This window comes from Plectrocnemia conspersa, unplaced genomic scaffold (assembly GCF_051122295.1).
Source record: "Plectrocnemia conspersa isolate PC_06_02 unplaced genomic scaffold, ASM5112229v1 ptg000008l, whole genome shotgun sequence".
Lineage (NCBI taxonomy): Eukaryota > Metazoa > Arthropoda > Insecta > Trichoptera > Polycentropodidae > Plectrocnemia > Plectrocnemia conspersa.
In genome coordinates, this window is record NW_028277172.1 from 3,457,017 (window position 1) to 3,481,933 (window position 24,917).

A 24,917-nucleotide genomic window follows, 5' to 3' on the forward strand; every position below is an offset into this window, starting at 1 on the left:
CTGTGGTTGTTTAGCTAAATGAATTTTCTTGATTCTCAAGACTAAAAAATCGCAATAAAGCGTGATTGTGCCCATATCGCGAACGTGATTGAAATAATAACTGCCATTTATCAGATCTGCAGATGCTAATATACAAACATAACACGCTGTGTAATCTAATCTAATGCATAATACCTCCGCGAGTTACGCCCACAAAGTATGAGAATGTCGCAAGCTTTGGTGTCTTTGCAAAATTATAATTTTCTGCGAGCACGATCTTATTACCGTTCGCTTATGTGCACGAAATCCGTATTAAGAGAAGCTCAGTCAAAAAATCGCCATTTAATATTTTGATATAATTAATAAAAATTTTATAAGATGCGATCACATGTTAATGCAGTTTCGTTTTGAATGCACTATATAATTCGATTCATGTGAACAATTAATAAACCATTGACGTAACACGTTAAATCTAAAAACGCTATTAGCATAGATTGCATTCGAGATTAATTTAGCAACTCTTTTAGTGTCAATTAAGCGTATAATGTGTTATACTTAGTCATTAGCCGACACACTAGAAATTATATAATGTGACCCCAATTTAGGATTTCAAAACGGCACCTGTCTCCGAGCAAAAACTATACAGTGTCTCTCTCAATGGCCTTTGTTACTTGTGATCGTACTTGAAAACATTGTGATAAAAAAATCCTCAATGTCCTAATAGAACCAAGGGACGTTGTTCTGAAATTCTTGACTTGTGAAAGTGGAATTTAAGGCTCCATCTACTTGGGTCAACCTTGGGCTTATCATAGGTTAGATCTGATTCAAACAATACCCGCTTTATCTCAATATGCATCATATTCAGACTGTATATACTTTCTATATTTAAGTGTCTATATACATATTGTAAACGCCTCTCGTTCATAAAATGCAACATAATCCGCAGGCATGTTTTCTCTTACGTGCTAAACTACACACAATTATTAAGTCATTTATGATAATTCACATATTCCTGGTTTTGTAACATCCAATTGACCTAAAAAATTCGATACTTTGACGCATATATCGTTTCACAACAGACTTGAGATTTAATCATTTTACAAAATTATCAATATTAAATAAAAAAATTTGATCATACCTTATTTATAATTAAATAGTTGTACCATATTGAGCAATGTAATAAAATATTTTTTTATTAGTATTGTATATAAAAAATATCAGATTATACTAATATTTATTTAATAAATATTGTAAGGTGGGAAAAAAATAACAATTCCATAAATTTATTAATATATTTAATAACTAAAGTCTTTATTAAAAAATACATGTGTATAATTAAAATAAATTTAAAACTTATTTTTATTATATATAAAAATATATAATATAACAACTTTAAGAGCAAACAAATATAATTGAATTAATCTATTTATAGTTAAATTTTAAATATAAGATATTAAGCATTTTAACAATGAAATGTTTACTTTTAATAAGAGTGCACCTTTAAATCTAATGAGTTGTAGTAGATCCAGATAATTTATAATTGGACCAAATAGAGTTAAATTGCTACAAATACATTTCAATTTTATACAAATACAAATACAAATTTGTTCAATTTTAATTTTACATCTCACAAGAATTCACATTGTTTTTCGTTTTAGTTAAATTTTGGTTAACTTGTAAAGAGATATTGTATATATTATACTATAATATTTTAAGTTTGTGCAAAAAAACTGTTTTTGTGAATCCATATTATATATTAAGTATATTTGAAAATATGAAATATTAATTTCATATTTTCAAATATACTTAAAATAAAACTCAAAATTTTTAACATATAATATGAGTCACAAAAATAGTATATATAAAATAGAGAAAAAAGCACTGGAATAAAAAATGTTTTAAAATAATATATTTGAAAAGTTTAAAATTTTTTTTTTAAATATTACTAAATTCAAAAAAACTAATTTTAAATAATTACAAAATTCAAAAAAATAAATTTTAAAAAAGTTGCAAAATTCAAAAAAGTAAATTTTAAAAGAGTTACAAAATTCAAAATTTAAAGAAGTTCAAATACAAAAATATTCAAAAAAATAAATTATTAAAAAAATTTATTTGTCATTTGCATAGTATAAAACAGAATTTGAGAACACGATAACTGTCATAGTTATAATCAAATCTATATGAAATTTATTGCTAAACTAGATCTTAATATTATCACGGCTAAATTTGTCAGTCAGTTATTTGTTAATGATGGTTATTTAAATTATTAAAAAAACTGTAACTCCGTTAAAAAATATTAGATATTAACATATTAAAATAAAAAACTTGTTTCAAAATGGCATCTATTCAAATTAATAAAAAAATAAATATGAGAAAAAAGTAATGCCGTGAAAAGTGTTTTAATATAGTAATTAAAATTAAATGCGCATTTTCATAATTTTTTTTATCATTAATGTAGGTTTTTGTTAGGTTTATGTTATTAACATAAAAATTGATGAAAAAAGTAGAGATTTAAAATAATTTTTTTGCATTATAGATTTAATTTGTTTTTAATAAAATTTGAGTAAATCATAACTGCTGTAGTTTAAATTATATTGACATAAAACTAATTAAAAAAATAACTACAACTTGTGTATATAATAGTTCACATATCGAAGAATTTATTTCAACTACATTGATATAATATACATGTTACAAGTAGGAGATTAGACTATATCTTTTATTTTGCTACTATAAAAATGAACTATTTAAGGTTTTTACTATATCATAAATTGTTAAAATAAAACCTAACATTTTTAAAATAAAGAAAAAATTGTCTAAAATCTTCTAAATTAACTATTTAATTTTAAAATAATGATGGAACATAAAAATTTATATATTTTTACTTTATTTAAAGTTTATTATCGACATAATACTTTTTATAAAAATATATTTCGTAAAAATCTAGGCTAATTTCCTTAGTTTGATTTGCCATTTATGCTTAAAAATAGCAGCTATAGAAAAAATAAAAAAAATCGTAGCTCCTTTAAAAAAAAGAGTTAAAATCGAATAAAATATGAAATTAACTATTTACATATTTTTTTCATTTAAGTCGCAATTTTAATCATATTGACATAAAATTTGTTCTTAGAATTAATTTTGTTAACAACTTGACAAAATTGCAGTTATTTTAAAAGATAAAAAACTCATTAAAATATATGTTTAAAGAAAGTAAAAACTTTTAAAAATAAAATTAAAATAAATATATAAGTTTTTGAGGACAGGATAACTGTCGTAATTTAAATCATATTGACATAAAATTTGTTTTATAAATAGAGCTTATTGATTAGTCTGATCCGTAACCTTGTTAAAAATTGCAGTAATGCAAATTATTATTAAAACTGTTACTGTAAAAAAATCTCAATTTAAATAAATTATAAATTAAAAAAACAGATTTTTAAAAAAAAATTAATTAATATAAAAAAATATTTAAAAGCAGAAAAATGCATTAAGATATAAATATTTTTAAACAATTACATTATATATAAAAAATGATGTTTCAATATTATCGTATTTCATGCTACTTCCTTATTCTTGATTAGTTAATCTTCTTAATCCAAAGTGTCATGCATTGTTCTAGTTTAATTTCCTTTGAGATATTTTCCACACAATCACGTTCAAGAGCACACACACGCGGAACTCGTGTTTTAACACGTACACCAACTTGTGCGACAAACTTTCTGAACGCATCATTAATTGCATCACGTTCGCTTCGCTTCGAAACGCACTTCTTCTCTCAGTGATAACGAACAGTTTTCATCAAGAGTTTTATTGGCGTGCGCGCAAAAGAGAAACGCTTTCTTTCTCGCGTTCGCGTGAAAACGCGCCAATACACTATTCCGTGAGAAAGAGGAAAATGTCTGAATTTCTTATTACACGTGGGTGGCTGCATAACATACAACGCCGCAGCATCGTAGCAATTATTATGAGAACTGAGCGGAACGCTCGTGAGGAAGCTCTTCTAACGGAAACCGTTTTGCTTTGTAGGTTTGGCTTTGGGACAAGCGTCGGAGAGACGGAGGTCGGGGCCCATCAAGAGTGTGCCAGTAGCAGCAGATGTCAAGAGAGACTCTGGCTTTAACTGCCCTGAAGAATTCGGATACTACCCACACCCTTCAGATTGCACGCAGTACTACGTATGCGTCTTTGGCGGAGCCCTTTTAGAATCATGCACAGGAGGACTCATGTATAGGTAAGTTGAAAAAAAACTGAATTATTTAATGAAATTTTCAGAGCATTTACAATATATTAATTTACAGTAATGAGCTTCAAACATGCGATTGGCCGAGAAACGTAGGATGTGGCGTAAGCGTTGAAAGTGCTGAAGTAGTATCCGCTGCTCCTGTCTCACAATCGCATTCACCAGCACCAAGGACTCGCCAACAGATTATCTCTCAACCACCGCCACCACCTCCAAGAGTATCTCCAAACCCGATAGTGACATCTAGAGGACAACCGACACACATCAATCACCAAGAAATCGTTAAGGTAGCAAATATAAATAGATTTGATCAATTTCCGAGACTCAAGACTTTGGTTATTTTTCGTTAAATCATAGAAAAGTTGATTAGATTTTTGTAATCAATAAAATCTCGGCAATTCAGAACTCGCAGAAAATCAATCTAAGATTTTATAATGAAATTCTGTAATTTAAAAAAAAATCTCCTTGTTTGTCTTGCATTTTATTTTTGCGAAGACTTTTTCGAATTAATTTTATAATTTTACTACTTGAATTTAGGGCATTATTAAAGCTAGATTTCAAACCTAGTTTTTCAGTTTGAATTTCTGTACTTTTAACATTTTCAAAGTCACTTTCTTGTTTGTCGTTGTCATGGTTCCCTTTAACAGAATTTTTATTTGTTTGACATTTATCCTCTTTTCGGTATAAAACGCTTATTACGCCTAGATGATTTACTACCTGATCTTATCTAAATTTTGTATCAGTTGTTGTTGCCACAATGTCGGTTTTAAACACAGTGATGAATTCTTCTAAAAGGCTCTCAATAACCCTTCGGATTTAAGAAAAATCACGTCTTCTTGATATGAAGACTAGTTCTCAATTGAAAATATTTATTTTACTGTGAGCGATAATTAAGTATATTATATTTTGCAACTCGTATATTTTACATAGTCAAACTAAAGCGAGAATCCGACTCCTTAAGATTATGTATTTTACTAATGATATTTTTCAAGTTGTCACCATCAAAAAATTATAATCAATTTCATGCTCTCTTTTGTCAGATGAATTCTCGAATAAACGCACTATTTGTGGTAATTAAATTGAGCGATTTTTTTCCCACAAAATTTGATAGTAATGGCTGACTTAATTTCATTCTTTTCGCACTGTTCGAGTAATCTGGTTCTGAGATGTTCTGAGATGGATCTTGTTTTAATAATCCACTTGTATTCGATCCTTACTTGAAATCTATGACAGTAGAATCAATGAGCTCAATCTTTTATTAGTTTTTTTATTTAAAAACTTCTATATAACATTTTTTTATTATATGTTGAAATAATTATTAAGATAATAGTTAAATAATAAAAATGATACTAAACTCAGGAGTTTGTATGACGTATAGTTAAATGTATTATATAATGACATTTTGGAAGAAAAACATATTATAAAGATTCAGTAAAATTGAGCGTTGTTTTAAATTCTGTTCACTGGTTTTCATATAAAAAATTATACATACCATAAAAACATTTACCGAAATAATGCATATACTTTCGAATGAAAAATAAAAAATAAAATTCACTATAGCAATAAATATACTTTAAATTATCACTTTATAAGCAACTTTTAACAAATTTCCAATTAAAATATTCATAAGCTCAAATCTTAACCATAAATGAATTTAATATGTAAAATAAATCACATACAATCACAAGAATGCAATTTAAAAAAAATGGTTAAAAAAAAGTAAAAGTATTTTTTTTGTAAATAATTAAGCATTTATTTTAAATAAAATATCAATATTTAAATAAATATTATTTCAGCAACAGTTATACGCTGAAGTAGACGAACAACTACCTCCAGCTGAAGAATTAGAAAACGATAGGCAACAGAGAGTATTGAGAGGACAACCAAGCAGTGTTGGACAAGTTCAAAGAGACAGAGATGGATACAGCGTCTCTCCAGCCACTTCCACCTCAAGAGCTGCCAATTCCAACATCATTCCAGCGTCTTTATCTTCCAGAACATCGGGAAAAGTCGGATCTTTCTCATTTGGTACTCAAGTCGAGCCTCAAAGAACGAACGAAGCTGTTCAATCTTATAGGTAAACTACTAACAAAATCGCGGTTTTTAATTGTATCATACTAATTTAGCACGGTCTATTATTTTATTAAACGAATAACTGACTTTATTTTTTGTCAGCAATACTCAACTCGACTTGACTGACTACCTTGAAAACGTTACTGAACCATCAAACGACTTGGAAACTTACAGTTTAACAGAACCACAAATAAACTTCATACGTTTAGTTAGACGCAAAAGGGAGACCAATGACGAAGACGATAGAAATAAGAGACAAGTGCGTTACGGAAGATTACAGCAACCTTATTTGACTAATATCCAATCCCAAAGACATAATGAATTTTCTTCCTCGTCATATAGACCACCTTCCTATCAAACGAACACGAGATCTCCTTTCAAACCGAGCACTCAAATCGAAGATGTCTATTCTCCATTCACCAAAACTACGTACAATTCTCATAACAGCTTTAAACCTTACATTCCCGAAAATCAGTACTCTACGCCTAGTTCTGTATCTTTGACTAGTACGCCAAATTATTCTGTCTATAATTACAAAACAACTAAAGCGCCATTTTTTAGTCTGACTTCAACGATGCCGTCGATTTATAAAGAAAATTTTTCATTCTTAAAACCGGGTTCTTTGTCAAATTCTGCGATTACAAAAGCGCCTCCGATCTCTTCACTCACTTCAACTAATGGAAGTCCAGTGCCATCGCTCAATGGAGGATTTTTTAATAACAAGCAATATTCGAGCCAAATTAAAGCGCATACACAAAGACCAGGATCAGATCCATCAACGCAAGGATCTCTTAAATATCATTACGAGATTGGACCGAGTGAGCAAAATAAAATAAGTTCTAGTATATCAAACTCAAGAGAAAGACCAAATACAGATAATTCTAAACCACAAGAGAGCCGCTATACTAGTTATGAGAACAATAACATTAGAAACAATAGACCAACTCAGCGGAAGCAGAAGGATCAATATAGAGAGTCTACCAATGAAACGCCTAAAAATAACGACGAAGAATATGAAGAAGATGAATATGAAGAATCAGAAAAATCAGAGCAATCGCCTGAAATTAAACCTGAATTCCCTGAACCACCAGAATATTTCAAAAATATCAATAATAAATATGAGAATGTAGTCAATCCTTTTGCTGACCCTGATTTTGACTTTGACTCGTTTATATCTAAAATTAGAAGTGGGCATGTGTCATTAGCTAATTCAAATAATGCGCAGAATATGAATGGCAAACAATTTATTGAAGGCAGAGGCAATTCGCAGAGCGGGGGTGTTAAAAATGGCGCAAAGGTCAAAGAGTTTATTAAACAGCATCATAACTACCTCGGAATGAGTACTCCGCAACCTTTCACTCCCCCACAAAGCTCGTCAGTCCAATGGCCATCTAAAAGCAACGAGAAAACCAAAGAAGGAAATCCAGAACATAACGCGACATTCTCTGGAAACTCTAAACCCACATACTATGACGATTCTGAAGAATACTACGACGACGATTACGAGCAACCTTCTCCTTTTAAGAACCAAGTGAAACCCATAAACCAATACAAATCCAAGCAACCGATACCAGTTCCTGTGAAAGTTTCTACACCCAGCTATCAATCGTCTTATAAAGAAGTTAAAAGCAATCCTTTTACAAATAATGTTAAACCTCCAACTCTATTGAGTCACTCTGAAATCAGAAAACCTAACCCGATCTCATCTGCGGTGCATCTAAGAAACGAAATAAGAAAGCCGCTTAATATTGTTAATTTATATAAAGATGCTCCTAAACCTAGTCAGCAAATTGTATCATCTAGTCCTAAACCTGCAACGCCACCTAGATATACGCCAACAAAAAATATGGTCAAAACTGAAAAGCCTTCGAGTAAAAGACGACCGATTCCTAAACCTTCGCCTGAGATGAACGATTACTATTACGATGAAGAAGATGATGAATATTATTACGAACCTCCTGTTAAGTCTAAATTTATGCCGATTACCGAAGTCAAACCGCAAAGACCGCCCATAGCGCAAAACTATGAAGAATACGAAGATTACGAAGTAGAAAAACCGAACAAATATAAAACACAAAACCAAGAAGATGACGAAGAAGACGAAGATGAAGAATACGAAGAAGATGAAGTCAAACCAATCAGACCGACAGCTCAACGCGTGATACCTACAACACATCAAAATATAATTAAAACTAGCGAAAAGTTGCGATTACCATCAGCTATTCCAACAAATATAACATTAGCTAGGCGACCTCAATTGTCCAATTATAAAATTTCGCATCAAACTTCAAATAAAAATCGCTACTTGAATCAGACTACTCTTAGACCGTATACAGTTAGACATAGATTGGCGAAACCTTCTACAACTCCATCCTCTCCTGCAACTTTAGATCCTATCGCTAAACAAACGGTCAGGGGCGGTCAAAGGTGGCATATAAGTCCAACTGCATTACCAGGAAATGACGGTAGGACATTTAGACAACCAACGTCACCGACTACGACTACAACTACAACTATTAAGACTGACAATGACAACCATGACGATAACGCACCTAACAGGTATCATTGTAAACTAATCAGAGGGCTTAGATTTAATCGATGGTTTATTTGAAGTTGCTTCGTATTTATTTTGGAAATGTGTTATAGAGTTGAACCGACTGTTAGCTCATCGCCAACATACACACAGCAAACTAGACAACAAGTACAATCTGGAAGAGCTTTGTATAACGGATCTCAACAGTATGAACCACAACAGTTCCTCAACGATCCTTACTATGCCCTGTACGACGATGATGTTGAATTATATAAAGATGCTGGTGAGTTTAAATATTTTAGAGTAGTTCGAAATATAAAAACATGTTTTTAATATTTTATTTAAATTTAGAATATGCTCAACAATACAATACAGCTCAGCAGAGACCCAATGTTCAATTGCAACAGACTTATAGAGGAACTCCACCACCTCGCCAACAATTGGTGACTGCTTCTCCATCTCCAGCTATTTACACGCAACCTCAAGCTAATATATATTCTCAACCGAGCGCAGATGATTATGATGATGCTCTTATAAACCCTCAGGTAAGTTAAAAATGTATAGTATATGTACAAGATGGCCCAAAAAAATAAAAATTTAAATTCCGATATGTGATCATTTTAGTTTCACCTTGTTTTAGTAAATAAAAAATATATATTTAAATAGCATGAAAACTAAATAAAAAAAGTGAAACATGCAAAGCTCATTTTACGTTATTTCTAATAATTTATTACACATTAATCTTCGTTTTAAAAAAGGTATACCAAAAAGAACGCTTGTATCTTTTTTTTAGTTAAGCGAACAGTTGATTCTTTTTTATTTACCACAATTACAAGATTTTATCTTATGAACACCGTTCTTGCATCATAGATTATATTAAAAAAAGTTTCAAGCAAGCTTTTATTTTGTATTATTTTTATAACATTAAATGTGAGCTTTTATTTTATTTTTTGTGGTTCATAATATATAGGAGTTTTAATTTTATTATTTTATTAACAGATTTGCACTTTTTGCAACACAAATAAAATATGTATATTAGTTGAATTTTAAATATTATTGTTTTTTTATTTATTAGATACCGTCAAAATATTTTTTACAAAATTTAATCGTATTTAGTGATTAATGATTAAAATATTTTTGGACTGAAATTAAAAAATTAAAAAAAAATTCTGTATAAATATTACTATTAAAATATTTTTTTGCAAAGTAACTTTTTTTAAGCAACTTGCTGCTATATATTTTTTTAGCATTAATACTTTTATCGTTGTTTCTTATTAAATAAAAAAATAATATAATATAGTATAGTATAATAACATACAAAAACATATAATCTAATAATTGTAAATTATCTTATGAACTACAGGCGGCCCTCGACTTTCGCACATAATTTGTTCCTGAAAATGTGTGCGAATGTTGTATGTACGAAAGTCGAGGGAAGTAAAAAAATTGAAATTGTGTGTATTTTAAAATATTTTTTTATCAAGTAAATATAAGATGTTTAAGAGGCGTTTAAGAGACACGTTTAAGTGGGGTTTGCGGGTGTTTCCTTTGAAAAGTTAACAAGAGTTAACTGTTTTCCACTATTCTTTTTCTTTTCTTCATATAGTATTTTATAACATGCTATGTTTTTATTGATCGCCCCACGCACTTGAGATATGCGTTCTCCATCGGGATCACAATCTTCCATAATATTTAAAAATTAGTCAAGGTGCGTGAATGCTTCATTCATATTTTTCATTGTTAAAGAGTTTTCCAAAATAAACCTGTCTCATCTACATTAAATATTTGGCTAGAGGAATATTCTACATCTTCAATAATTTTGGATAATTAGGAAATAAATTATTTTGCAGCATCTTTATCCGCATCAGCCGATTCTCCAGTAAATTTAATATTATGAAAAGAATACCTAATTTTAAAATTGTAAAACCAACCGTTACTTGCTTAAAAAACCGTGGTAAAATATTTTTTTAATCTATCCTTCCAATCTTTATGCAAACTAAGAGCTTTTGCTTGAATAATTGAAATACTCAGAGGGACATCTTTTTGATGTTGGTCATCGATCTACGGTGACAAAGATTTTCCATTTCATCCATGTTTTTTTATTATTGTGTTTTTTTGGAAACATATCATTAAAGATTGTGGAAATATATCTTTATTTTCCACAATTTTGAACGAATTCTTTAATTATATTTTTATTTAGCAAAATTGAACATATTAAATAATAATAAAAAAACTATGACAGTGCAATTATACATAAATATTTTATTGTGGAGACAAATAGCTTGAAATGAGCTTTTATTTATTATTATTTATTTCATTCTACTGTAACTTAAAATATGGGTGCTTAAAAAAATGGACCATATTGTATGTATATATCTACTTAAATACATGTAATTAAACATATATAATAATGAATCTTTCAGCTCAACAATCAAAATCAATATGAGCAACCAGCTCGTCCTTCATCTACCAGGTTAGTTGATTTTTTCAGTATTTAATATATTTTAAGTATTTTTAATGTATAATACACATTAAGAGGAATAATTATTATATTAAAAAATACGGTAAAACTTTTGGCAATAATATGTACTAAATTTTGCTGTATTCAATGCTTCAAAGCATGAAAGTTTGTGGTGTACTAAATTATTATTATTTTTTAAAGATTTAAAATATTAAATAGTTGGCATATATGTAAAAGTTAAATCCAAAAGTACTTCGATCCTAAACCAAAGTATTTCCAAGTGTAATAGATGACATGAATGAGCTGGGATACGAACTGTCGACGTTGGGATTTGCAAGAACGAGTAGCGCACCTAGCACTTACACAATGAGCCAACGACCCTTCACAACCACTACCACCACAACCACCACCACCACCACTACCATTCCTCCACCCACGTTGGCCCCCACGGTCGCGGCCCCGATTGTAAGGGTCCCACAAAGGTACTACAAAATTAAATGGATAGATCACTTCGACCCCCATAAGACCATCTGCTCACTAATCATTCATTCATAAGGATGTTTTTTTTTTTAATTAATAAAACCGCTGTAAGATATATTTAGCTTGCTTTTGTAGTATCTTTCGAATCGAAAGTGTTTTGCGAACATCCTAATTCCATCCAAACATCCATCACATCTTGTAAATATTCATCCTCGATCATTATGTTACATATATGCTTATAAAAAAACGCTGCGTTTAGTTGATAGATCGCTTTTTAGAAGCAATTCCCCATACACACGACATTAGGAAGTTTCATTTTTGTATTTTAGCAGATCGACGACGAGCGAAAGCTTTAGAGGGAACCTTAATCCCCCGACTGAAACACCCGAACCTATGATCATGACAACTCCTTCCCGCAGATTCAGTAGTCGCTTCAACACTGACATATCCGACCAAGCCCAACCCTTTTCCTTAAACGCTCAACCTTCGAACGAATACGTCATTAATCAACAAAACACTTCATTAGATCATAAACCGATTCTTAACGACACGAACCCTAAGAACACTTCGCGCTTTCTATCGCTGACCACTGGTTTCTTGTTCAAAAAAGAGGACGACGATAACACCAATGAACAGTCTAGATATACGTTAAAAGTATACAAATCTCCTTCAGCGACAGTGGGAGATAATATTGACCCAACGATAACGACTTACCAAGACCAACCCAAAAGACAACCCTCTCGCGTATCGTTCAAAATCGAAGATATACCAGTGTCGGGCGAAAGCGATTTTATCATACAACCGAAAGAATTCAAAGAAACGACCACATCGACTACAATCAGACCTTCACCTCTATCTTACGTAATAGAAAACCTACCAGAACCTGGCCAAAAACCAGTCGTAATACAACTTAAAACCAGAGCCGGTCAAAGAACGCATGGACCTAGAATAGGCGAAGAAAGTCCTACAAACTACAATCGCGCATTAGATTCATTCCCAGAAAACTCTCTAACAGAAGTACGAAATATACCTGATGATGATAAATCAAAAGCACAACCCAGAGTATTTCTCAAAACTGTCATTAAACGCCCTGCTCCATTCACACTAAAACAAAATCAAAATACAAACCCTGAAGTTCGAGAACCTGATCCCATATTCACATTCTTGAGATTGCCATCAAAAACTCGCTCCACAACAATAAACCCAATATCTAAATCTAGCGATGATAATAAACACAACAGTAATACAGATCTTTTAGCTAATTCTATATCCCGCAGGAAGATCTCTAAAGAAAACTTAAATGCACCCGTTGTTTCTCCTTATAAAAGCTTAGAAAATCTCAGGAGAGACGCTGTTGAAAAACCAGTCTCAGTTTTACCTCCAAAAAATAATCAATTCCTCCTTATTTTGAGCACCACTCAACCTCCTAGAAATAACATCGTCATCAGTGGTAATTTAAAATCATTCGATACATTCGAAGGTGGTCAATCTTTCGAGAGCGATTTAAATACAGCTCTTCTATCTAGATCCAGACATCGTAGTACTACTACCACTACAACAACAGAACCACCAAGAACAACTCAAAAATCTAGAACGAATATAATTAATACATTCGCACAAAATGTAATGCAAAGTCTTAAATACATATCTAATCCAAGATATGAAGAAACAACTACACAAACACCCGTTGTATTTGAATTAGAATCTGAATCCCCGAAGCGTTTTATCGAATCTATTGATTCAGGCGATTCTTATGAAACTTCCAGTGCGAGAAGAATGGACGATGATGTGAAAGATATAAGTTATGATTTCGAAGAACCTAGTTATAGGGTCGATTCTGGGTGGTCTTCTACTACTAAATCTGTTACTGAAAATGTGAAGCATATCACTCCTCCGGATTATACTTGGAGTAGATATAATAATCCTGTTAGAGATGTTAGCACGACTGAGAAGAAGGTCGATGTGGTGGTTACGGAACATCCTCAGTTGAATGATGTTTATCAGACATCCACTCCTCGACTCTTGGGTGGGTTCTTGTCTAATACTAACAACGACGCTCAAAACTCTATCATAGAGACGTCTTCCGAATCTGTAGAACGCGACATATACAGACCAAACTTGAGACACACGACCGAAAGGGACGACTTGAACCGAATTGTATCGACTTCTACGACGGACGCGCCCATTTTGAAACCTAAGCTCCCTCCAAAGGCAGAACTTACCCCAGGGCGTCCTCTTCGCGTCAACCCTGCTATCAAGTCCGCGGTGAAGCCTGGGGCATCCCGCCGCAGCTACTCCCCAAGCAAATGTACCGAGAACAGTCTGCAACAAAATTCGAAATGTGGCGAAAGCAAATTGCAGAGGTACAAGCACAAGCTGAACAAGCTAAAAATCAATCAATACGCTTCCGAAGCGATGTCTTCTTTTTTTATTTTCTCTCATCGAAATCCAAACAAACTCTTAGCTTCTTAAAATACAGTTTTTTTTTAAATACTCGGGAGACTCGGTGACGGTACTGACTAATGTTCCTTAAAATTTTAGTATTAATATTTTTTAATATAAAAATAATTTGCATCCAAAATAAAAATTACTTGAATGGTTATGATTTAAAAATATTTATCAAAATTAAAAGCACATTTTTTTGTATAAATATATTGATGTATATTTGTGCAATAAATTTGGTAGTTCTTTATTCATATTCAATTGATGTAAAGCTCAATTTTTTGGTTCTGAATTATATTTTATTATAAATTCTTAATATATTTTTTTAATATTTAATAATGTATTAAATGCACTGCTAACATTTTTTTTTTGCTAATATTTAAATTATATATTTTACTTAACAGATAATGTTTTTGGTTCCAAATATCCAGTATTTTTATTAATATTTATGATTACGCTAATGTAGTTTTTCTATAAATTTAGATCAGTACAAAAAACCGTAACCAAAAAATGCTTTAATACATATTTATTAAATGTATAGAAATTATAGTGGTAATATTTTTTTTTAGATTTTTTTTCATGCAGTATATGCATTGGTTTTTTTTTACAACAATGTAAAAATTCTCAATTTTTGCCACAAAAAATATATTTTACGATTTACATTTAATTTACGCACTGATTTTTTTATTAAACAAAAAAATCTAGGACCTTTTAGTTCATATATAATAATATTATAAAAGATTTTTTCACTTTAACTGAGATTTTTTAAATATTAATTTTAAAAAAATCTCAGCTGAGATTTAAAATCAATTTATTATAAAAAAAATGTTGAAATTTTATTTAAATTAAGGTAGTTAATTTTAATTTTAATTTTAGTTCTACAAAAACTGAGTATTATTTTTAGTTAAATAACAATTTTAAACAGAAAAATTTATCTTGAACTATTTTTACAGTAAATCGACTTGAAAAGATTTATGTACAATATACTTAATTTAAATATAAATCTTGTAAATAAATTTGTAGTACAACAAATACGATCCAATTTTGCGTTGTTGTAAAAAATACAAATGCTAGTAATAAATATTACAGCAGTAAATTCTATATATCAAAAAAACTATGTATTTACTTACCTTTTACTTGTTCTTTTTTGAAACCGTAGATATAAAAATCTATAGTGAAAAATATAGCTAAAGGTATATTAAATTTTATCATAGTAGCTATAATATTAAGAAGAATAAAATTGTATACACGAAAATTATTACAAATACTAGCAAAATAATAAAAGCAGTAAAACATTATTCTACAGAAAATCTATATGATTTAATTTATAGGGCAAATAAGCAATAAATAAATTAAATTAATTACAAAATTAATGTATTGACTATGTAAATATATGAAAAAAAAATAGCAAAACATATTACAACAGTAAATTCTGAATATATATTTTTAATAAGCTATTTTTTTATACTAGATATTATACTTCTTTCATCTATATATTTTAATATATATTACAAAACATAGCTATAAATACTGTAAATTGTAACATTGTAGCTAAAAAAATCATCTACACAAAACTTTTTACAAATGCTAGATAATATACAGATAAAAAACAAAAATACCGCATTTTTAATTGATTTAATTCATAGGAGAAAAAATTAGTAATTTTTTAAAAAAATTTCATAATATTGACTACATTAAAAAAATTTAAAATTATTAAAAAAAATATTACAACAGTAAATTATACACATCTAAATACTTTAATATTAGTATTGCAAAATATAGCTATAGATACTTAAATTTTAGCATTTTTTTCTAGTGCAAATTTAGCTTTATAAATATTAAATGTCTTTAATTTACATGAAAAAAATTACAAATGCTTGGAAAAAATATTACAGTATAAAATTCTTTGAATCTAAATAAGCATTTCATATTACAGAAATACTTTTTCTGCTTTACAAATACTTCAAATATTTAATATGTCAAAATTTAAGCAATACAGAAATTTAATTGCAAAACATAGTTACGATAGCTACTTTTAATTACAGCATTGTAGATTTAAGCAATGAGAAAATTATTACAAATGCTAGCAAAATAAGGCATTACAAAAATAAATTCAATAATCTGAATAAATATTTACACCGAAAAATTTCCTATTTTACTGTAAAATGTGGAGATTCTCTATATGAACATTAAACAGCAGTAGATTATATGATCTAGATAAGCAAAAATAGCTTTTTAGTATCGAAAAATTCACTTTTCGTACTTTAAATTTCGTATGATTTAATATTTATGTATATATATATATATATATATATATATATATATATATATATATATATATATATATATATATATATAATAAAAAAAATCAATATATTATAATTTATAGATCAAAATCACCAATAAAAAAGGCAATTTGATAGCTAAAAAAAGATACTATCGAATACAGGAAAAAAATTAAATACTAGCAAAAAAATAAAGAAGCAGTAAATTCTCTACATTTATGTACATACATACTATTTTTTATTTATTTTAATAATTATTTTATCGTTTATTATAAAAATAATAAAAGCGATTTCGATCATTGATTGAATAAATTAAAAACCATTAATATATAGTCTAAAATGTTTTTAAAAAGATGAATTTTTATTTTCTTTAGTAAACATTTAAACCATAAATATCATTAGTTATTTTTTAAATTCTAGCTTAAAGCTTAAGTACAAATTTTAGAACCACTTATATTTTAAAGGAACATTGGTACTGACCAGGGGCGTACGGTGAGATACATTCCCTTTAGCTCGCTCGCATGTTATGTGACGAGAGTGAATGAGAGGTAAGGGCGCGCGTTACACGCGTTCCGCACGCCCGTAACTTAACACGCGAGCGAGCGAAAGATAATGTATCTCACCATACGCGCTTGGTACTGACTTTCCTGATGCTCAATCCTCTTGACTGTCTAAAACTGACTAACCACCATCAGGCATGATAACCTTTCTTCACTCACTCACAGCATCTGCTTCTTAGTATATAATCATCGGACCTGACATTTGACCCACGCGGAGACAAACGACCGACATTGTCATTATAATAAGACTGAATCCTCATAATCCAAAATTACGAAGAAAAAAAAATACCATTATGAACGTACGCTCTCAGTATTCATTGAATTTAATATGCACATATCATCTTCAGTTGTTGTTTGTTTGATTCATTCTCAAATAGTTTTTAGTATACATAATATAAATAGCACCTTCATTCGTTGATTAATGTACACAGTAGAACCAAAAAAACCTTGAGAGCCAACTAATTTTAATAACTTTTTGGCTATCATTGTTTTAACCTAATTGCTTCTAAAAAGTTTACCTGTTTTCAAGTTTTGGTGATTATGGTATTGTTGTGTTTGTAGAACTAGAAATCGTGGAAGTGCTCATTATTCGACTGCAAGTGGCAGTGAACCTTCCGTAAATTCCAATCGCGGAACAGCACCACCGTGAGTTTTGAGAAGCATATAATAAGTTTTATTGAATTATTTTATTGATTATTTTTTTAATTTTACAGCCGCAATAGACCAACTTTAAAACCATCCACGTCGATCGTCTCAAAGGTTCAAGAATTCGTTGACATCTACAAAAATCCACCAACTAGACCAGAAACTGTGTATCCAACTCCTCAAGTAGATAAAACAGCAGCCAAATGCAGGAAAGACGTCTGTCTATTACCTGATTGTTGGTGCGGAGGAAAAGACATACCTGGTTAATATATTTTTTATTATTTATAAATGAAGTATATGCCGAAGAAATTTGTTTCTTTCGCGTGTTTGCAATGAGTCATTCTCTAGTCCTTTTAGTATAAGTTATGTTGTTTGTAAAATCAAAATGCCACGAAACAGGACAGTTACAACCGGAGACAGTACCTCAGATAGTACTAATGACCTTCGACGATGCAGTAAATGATCTCAATAAGGGACTCTACGCAGAGCTTTTCGAACGAGGCCGCGTGAATCCCAACGGATGTCCCATATCTGCCACATTCTACGTGTCCCATGAATGGACAGACTATGGTCTTGTTCAAAGCTTGTACGCGGATGGACACGAAATGGCCTCGCATACGGTTTCGTAAGTTTAATTGTAATATGAGGCTTCCCGGTTCATTTTGTGTTCTTCAAATCTGTTTGTGGCTTATTCAAAAATGTGTATAGGTGCTTAATTCCTAAAATATTAGGTTCTTGGGAAATGATGACTGGATTTTCTTTACTACTTCTTATATCATTAAGTTTATTTGACTTTAGATACTGTAAGTGTTTTCTTTCAATCTATATCTTGTCTTTTAATACTCATTATATATCAGCAGCAGGCGCGGACGGCGAGATACATTCCTTTTCGCTCGCTCGCGTGTTTAGTGATGAGAGTGAGTGAGAGATAAGGGCGTGAATTACATGCGTTCCATGCGTTACACGCGCATACCCACTTCTTCTCACTCATTCTCGTCACTTAACACGCGAGCGAGCGAAAACGAATGTATCTCCCCATACGCGCAAGATCAGCCGTATCGTAAATAAAAATTTAACGCCATTTAATTCGGCGCTATTTCATAATTATTTACAACCAAAGCGTAAAATTTATTTAGACACTAGTTTAGCTGCCAAAAGACTACCATTGCCTTGGATTTAGTTATGAACAATAATGTAGTATTTGTATTAATGTAAAAAATCTGCTTGAATTGTAAAAAATGTTTGTTCCAATTTAATTGACTACTCTTAAATCTCAGCGCTTCTCTATTTACTTTAAAGCACGAATTACTCGCCAAGATTCCTCTAAAATTGTAAAGCCCACTTTGGGATTCTATGATCTAAAATAATATATTGGGAAACAAGGCGTGTGGGTTCCACGCGCACTGAGCGACGAGAACAAGGCGACGCGCCTGCCTCATACTGCGAGTAGAAATTAATGCTCTCCCGATATAGCACCATCAGATTATCATTTGTTTAAGTCTATACAACATAATTTAGATAATAAAATAATTAATAGTGTTGATGAAGTTAAAACATTTCTTTCTGAATATTTTAATTTACAGCTAGTCAGATTTTACAAATGTGGGATTAAAAACTTGCTTGATCGATGGAAATAGGTCGATAGAGATTTTATAGAATGATATTTTTAAATTAATTTGTTATTGGAAAAATACTTTTCATTAAAAAAAACGTGCTTTCTTTTGGGTACCCCTAATATATATAGATAAAATCTAATCAGTGATCATTTTCCAAACAACCAAATATTTTCTTGTGTGTCTGTTTGTTATCAATGTACTAACATATTTGTTTCTTTTTTTTCTTTCCTTTCCCATGATGCACTCGCCTTTCTACTACAACTTGCATGTCTGCTCCGATCTAACGATCGACTTGCACGTCCTTCCGCTTTCCTTTCACATCATCAACCCATCGCACGAACCCTTTTACCCACCACGACAGGTGACATGCCGGTGGAGAGCGTGCCCCAACTGGTCCTTCTGACCTTTGACGATTCTGTCAACGACCTCAACAAGGGCCTTTACAGCGACCTATTCGATAAAGGTCGGGTCAATCCGAACGGATGTCCGATCTCTGCCACCTTTTACGTATCCCACGAATGGACTGACTACAGCCAAGTGCAAAATTTATATTCAGCGGGACATGAAATGGCATCTCATACCGTATCGTAAGTGCCACCACACAAAAATAACAAAGCTTGTTACTAACATTTCATTCAAAAGACAGCTAACATACTTTCAAATCGTTGTATTATAATAATCGATATAAATGTTAATATATTCCAATTTGAAACATAGGCACAGTTTCGGTGAACAGTTCTCGCAGAAGAAATGGAACAGAGAGGTTGGCGGACAGAGAGAAATTCTCGCTGCTTATGGAGGTGTCAAATTAGAAGATGTCAGAGGCATGAGAGCGCCCTTCTTGTCCGTCGGTGGAAACAAGATGTTCAAAATGTTGTACGACTCGAACTTCACGTATGATTCTTCAATGCCAGTGTATGAAAATAGACCACCTAGCTGGCCTTACACTTTGGACTATAAACTATTCCACGACTGCATGATCCCACCTTGTCCGACGAAATCTTATCCAGGTTAGTTTATATCTGATTCGAAAATTTCTTGGAATCGACGAATTACGCACTTATTATAAACTCGTTTCATCGCAATATACCTAATAAGGTTAAGTGTGTATTTATTTAGGTGATGATTGAGTGAATCTCTTGCTTGCAATATTCATGTTGAGAATTCGACAGTTTCACTTATGAAGCTCACCGATGCTACCAATTTGCATGTAGTTGGTGAAATCTGTGGTTATAATGGTTTCGTGTATAATATGAAATCTTCGATAAAACTCGGCGACGCTTCTTAGCTTCCAGGTTTATTCATAAACTTTATCGACATGACATAAAATAGTTATTATCGCTACGAGCTAGCTGGGTCTCGGGTGAAGATAGATATTATCATGGTCCTGACGGACCGTATGGTACGCAATGCTATATGATGATTCGACTCTTAAAAAAGGAAACTCCCATAATAATAACATTAAATTTATAAAAAAATGTCATCTCCTCTTGAAAGAGGAAAAGAACAAAAATAATATAGATCCTTGATTTTAATATAATGTGAAATATAATGTGAAGTGAAAAAATCACATTTTCCTTTTCACATATAAACCAATGTCTCGTTGATTTTCTTTTTTATTCAATTTAAAAAGTTGTAAAGCTTATTTTGAATTTCTTAATAAATATTTTCTCGTTTAAAAGAGAAGTTCTTGTAATTTTAGATAATCGATTTACCCTAGAAAACGATTTAATTTTTTTTTTAATTAGTGATATTCTATGAATAAATTCATATTTTATAATAAGCCTGGTCCCACCCCAAATCGTTAGCATTGGTTAGAAGATCAAGGACTGGAAGAGGCGTTAGACTTCAGCTACTTCACTTCTGACATGAAATAACGAGAGTTCAGCTGAACTTGCAGCAAACAAAGCTATTCCGAATCGACCGAGACGAACTTTTAAAGCTGTTTGTTCATCGATACGCTTTGGAGATGCAGTAGTACAAGCAAAACATATTTTAAACTGTTGATATTTAACATAATTTATGAAAAAACGCGTGCATTGTTAAGGTGCCGCCAAGTGGTGACAACAACGTGATCTAAATACGCGCAAAATAATCTGACATGAGTGGCGATTCAATTTTTTTGTTTTTATATATATTTATTAACAAAATAAAGCTTAAGATTCATTATTCATAAAATGATAATTGTTATATAGGTAGTATACTGTTGTAGTTAAATTGTTTCCATCAAATATAAATATTTTGTTTTAGTCAATTTTAATTAGTCACTACTTATAACACAGTTATATGCATTACTTAGCTATGCTTACTATGCTTAATCAAGAGCCACTTTATTTGTAATGTACGTCACCGCTATGTGCGCCGGCGCTGCATCTGTATCTTTTTATTATTTTTAACTTTCATTGATTTATTTATTTATGGTAAATTTCGCATTACAATATAACAGTACGGGATAGACACAATCAATTACTAAGCAAGTAGTTAGACACCACTTAAATCAAAATATGTAAATCAGTAATATCCATTTTATTAATTAATAATTAGTATAAGTAAAATCAGTAAAACCTAGTTTCAATTACAAGGGCCAGCTATGGCGAGTGTGGAGCCCTACGCAAGAGTAAAGCGCGAGCCCCCCCCTCTTTCAAAAAAAAAGTTATAAAACGACTACAAGATTTATTTAATAATACATAAAATACACTAATATAAAATTTCAAATAATTTCCACATTAGCGGTACAACATTTTGCTTCTTCAAAATCATAAGTAAATTAATTGCATATGATAATTAGATTTCATAAGCTACAAAAAAATCGTTTGTAATTTCCAATATTAAAATAATATATTTTAGAGCAATATTTTAAATAGCGACTTAAAAACATTATTGAATCTTAATAAATATTTCTAACTTAAAAAAGGGCACAACATAAAAAGTTTTCGATTCAATGCGGTATACGCTTTTAGAAAGTGAAATTTGTTTGATGGGCATTGTCCAAGGTCGTATACTGCAAAGGGAAACTTGTGGATCCGGCGATTTATTGTTTCCCGTGACCGTTTCGCAGCAAAAAATATTCTTTCAATGACGGAAAATATTTACATTTAGAACACTTGCGTGTTATTTATGTGATTTTTTCTGGTCGTCACAAGGACTTTTTTGTGGTCGCATCCTTTACGCGATTGTCTTGTTTCCTTGTTGATGGATGATCATTTAGGTCATAGTAAATTAACGCGAGGTTTAAAAATAAGGCCCCACAAAATTAATTTGTAAAAATATTTTGTCAAAGTAAATATTTTTTTTAAGATTAAAATAAATGATTGCTCACAAAAGTGGCAGATTTTACAAATATATAAACTAGCTTATCTTTGTGGAAATTTATATGTACATTATGTTATAAAATATGTATCAAAACAATCGACGCCATTACCATTTCAAAGGAATAAAATTTACCACTACTAGGTGAGGTGTATTTTTTCAGTAATCATTTATTTAATCGATGCAGAAATTTCTATAAATAGATTTAAGTTATCTTTATGCATAGCTTAGTTTTATTTAAAAATTATAAATACTACTTATTTAGCCTAAACTTTGGGACATCTATGGCTAAGAAAGGGTTCAAGAAGAAGCAGATTCCTTGAAAATAAAATATGTTCTTTTAAATCTAGACACTTTTTGCTATACTTTGAATTATGATTTATATAATAGATGGAACACTATCTATGTAATCTGTTTCCAAGAAGTTTTCAAAATGTCTTATATGAGATATACTTAAATTTTAATTCTGTTTATACTGATTTTTAGGAGTATGGGAAGTACCTATGGTCATGTGGCAAGATCTCAACGGAGGAAGATGCTCAATGGGAGATGCTTGTAGTAATCCACCTGAAGCTGAAGGAGTCTATAAAATGCTTCTGAAGAACTTTGACAGACACTATTCTACCAACAGGTATCATTTAATCTGAATTGATCATTTGATTTGTAATGTAATTGGTATAAATGATATTTTTATTTATTTTAGAGCACCTTTTGGATTGTTTTACCATGCAGCTTGGTTCACACAACCTCATCATAAAGCAGGATTTATAATGTTCTTAGACACAATCAACGCCATGAAAGATGTATTTTTAGTGACAAATTGGCAAGCTTTGCAATGGGTGAGAGACCCAACGCCACTTTCGAGGATGAATTCCTTCCAACCCTTCCAATGCAATTATCAAGTAAGAAGCAATTTAAACATTTAGTGTGAATGTTAACTGAAAATATTATTAATATATTTTTTTCATAGGATCGACCTAAGAAATGTAACAACCCTAAAGTATGCAACTTGTGGCATAAATCTGGGGTCAGATATATGAGGACGTGCCAACCTTGTCCCGAAATTTACCCCTGGACCGGAAAAACGGGAATCAGATCATCGAGAATCGACAACGATATAGAAGAATAGATTAAATACATCATAAAGACCAAATTACCACAATGCTATTATATCACTTTTAGAACAATATCCTAAACAAAATGTATGTGTAAATATACAATTGCGTGATGGTACGTTACCATATGTGTCAAAATTGATTGCAATATTTATGTATAATTAATTATTTTTTAGTTAAAAATAGCCATTTTTCTGTAGCGTAAGTTAAAAATTCACACTTAGTTATTTTTATTTTTTCTCACGCCTCATCCGTTTCTGAATTTTCTTATTCTTCGACTATTTATTATTAAATTATATTGTATTTATCGATCGCTTAATTTTTTGGAAATTGTTCCGTAAGAATGTGATATTTTATATTAATTTTTAACCCTTTACTTTCATCGAATGGGCTAATTTTTTTTATATTTATTTTAGTTTTCCATTTTTAATTATTATTTACACAGGGTAAGGTTTCTTATATCTGTGAGACGCGATATAATACTCATCTGATCAAAAAGAACAATTTTTAAAAATCGTGAGCACTTTGAGGCTTTAGGGTAAGCGCGAATTAACAATAATCTATCTTAAGAAACAATTCGCGTTTCTCATATATCAGGGGATTTGGCTGAAGAAGTCGTTTGAGCCAATGTTTTAAATGAATACATCCGTTGTGCGTTGTTTGGGTGTTTTTGGCTACATCGCCCATAAAAAAGAAAAATTGTGATGTGGCACACACCCATTCAACATTTAAGGATGTAGAGTATCGTTAGTCGAATTTCGAGTGTGTCTTGGTGTCCCTAATATTGTAAATATGCCGACTTATTAATGTCTCAATAACTAAAAATTATTAAAAGTACATCGTCGTGACCGCAAAGGGTTTCATTATCGAGTCCTGTTCGTAGATTCGATATAGTATTTATAAACTATTATGCTATTGTGAATAGTCTTAATGATTAGGTTGTAAGTTATTTTAGATCCTTGTCTATTTTCGATCAACTTTTGTATAATAAATACTTTTTCATAATAAATACTCTCAACTTTTTCAATAAAATATAAAACAATAAAAAAATCCGACAAATGTACGAAACCAGTGATAAATAAATTCCTATATAAAAGAACCGCTGTTTCATTTAATCCGATTCCAAACTGATTGACAATCAAATATTCACGTTCCAATCATAGCACCTGTGAACTTTAA

The 24,917-nt window shown here is 30.8% G+C and overlaps 2 protein-coding genes across 8 annotated transcripts in view; both read left to right on the forward strand.

The window, feature by feature from the left end:
• The window catches only part of Cda5 (Chitin deacetylase-like 5), a 105,779-nt gene extending 80,945 nt beyond the window's left edge, over window positions 1-24,834 (forward strand). The window contains exons 3-17 of one of the 7 annotated variants that reach the window (XM_088190401.1): window positions 4,006-4,210; window positions 4,278-4,506; window positions 6,016-6,296; window positions 8,939-9,108; window positions 9,177-9,370; window positions 11,249-11,298; window positions 11,568-11,768; window positions 12,096-14,129; window positions 17,615-17,698; window positions 17,767-17,960; window positions 18,098-18,323; window positions 20,032-20,324; window positions 23,110-23,254; window positions 23,327-23,525; window positions 23,594-24,834. In XM_088190401.1, the coding sequence (XP_088046527.1) occupies window positions 4,006-4,210; window positions 4,278-4,506; window positions 6,016-6,296; window positions 8,939-9,108; window positions 9,177-9,370; window positions 11,249-11,298; window positions 11,568-11,768; window positions 12,096-14,129; window positions 17,615-17,698; window positions 17,767-17,960; window positions 18,098-18,323; window positions 20,032-20,324; window positions 23,110-23,254; window positions 23,327-23,525; window positions 23,594-23,752 (4,664 nt within the window). In that variant the 3' untranslated portion in view covers window positions 23,753-24,834. Of the gene's footprint in view, window positions 1-4,005; window positions 4,211-4,277; window positions 4,507-6,015; window positions 6,297-8,938; window positions 9,109-9,176; window positions 9,371-11,248; window positions 11,299-11,567; window positions 11,769-12,095; window positions 14,130-17,614; window positions 17,699-17,766; window positions 17,961-18,097; window positions 18,324-19,675; window positions 19,902-20,031; window positions 20,325-23,109; window positions 23,255-23,326; window positions 23,526-23,593 lie in introns of all 7 variants that reach the window. The other 6 variants (XM_088190400.1, XM_088190405.1, XM_088190404.1 and 3 more) reach the window with 6 other exon arrangements.
• On the forward strand, window positions 6,375-8,932 carry LOC148232722 (uncharacterized). The gene has a single exon (XM_088190437.1). The coding sequence runs from the start codon at window positions 6,867-6,869 to the stop codon at window positions 8,901-8,903; it is 2,037 nt and encodes a 678-aa protein (XP_088046563.1). The 5' UTR covers window positions 6,375-6,866; the 3' UTR covers window positions 8,904-8,932.
• Window positions 24,835-24,917: the final 83 nt, after the last annotated feature.

Bases quoted from the DNA above. Each gene is read 5' to 3' on its own strand.
- LOC148232722 (XM_088190437.1), top strand. From the start codon at position 6,867: ATGCCGTCGATTTATAAAGAAAATTTTTCATTCTTAAAACCGGGTTCT.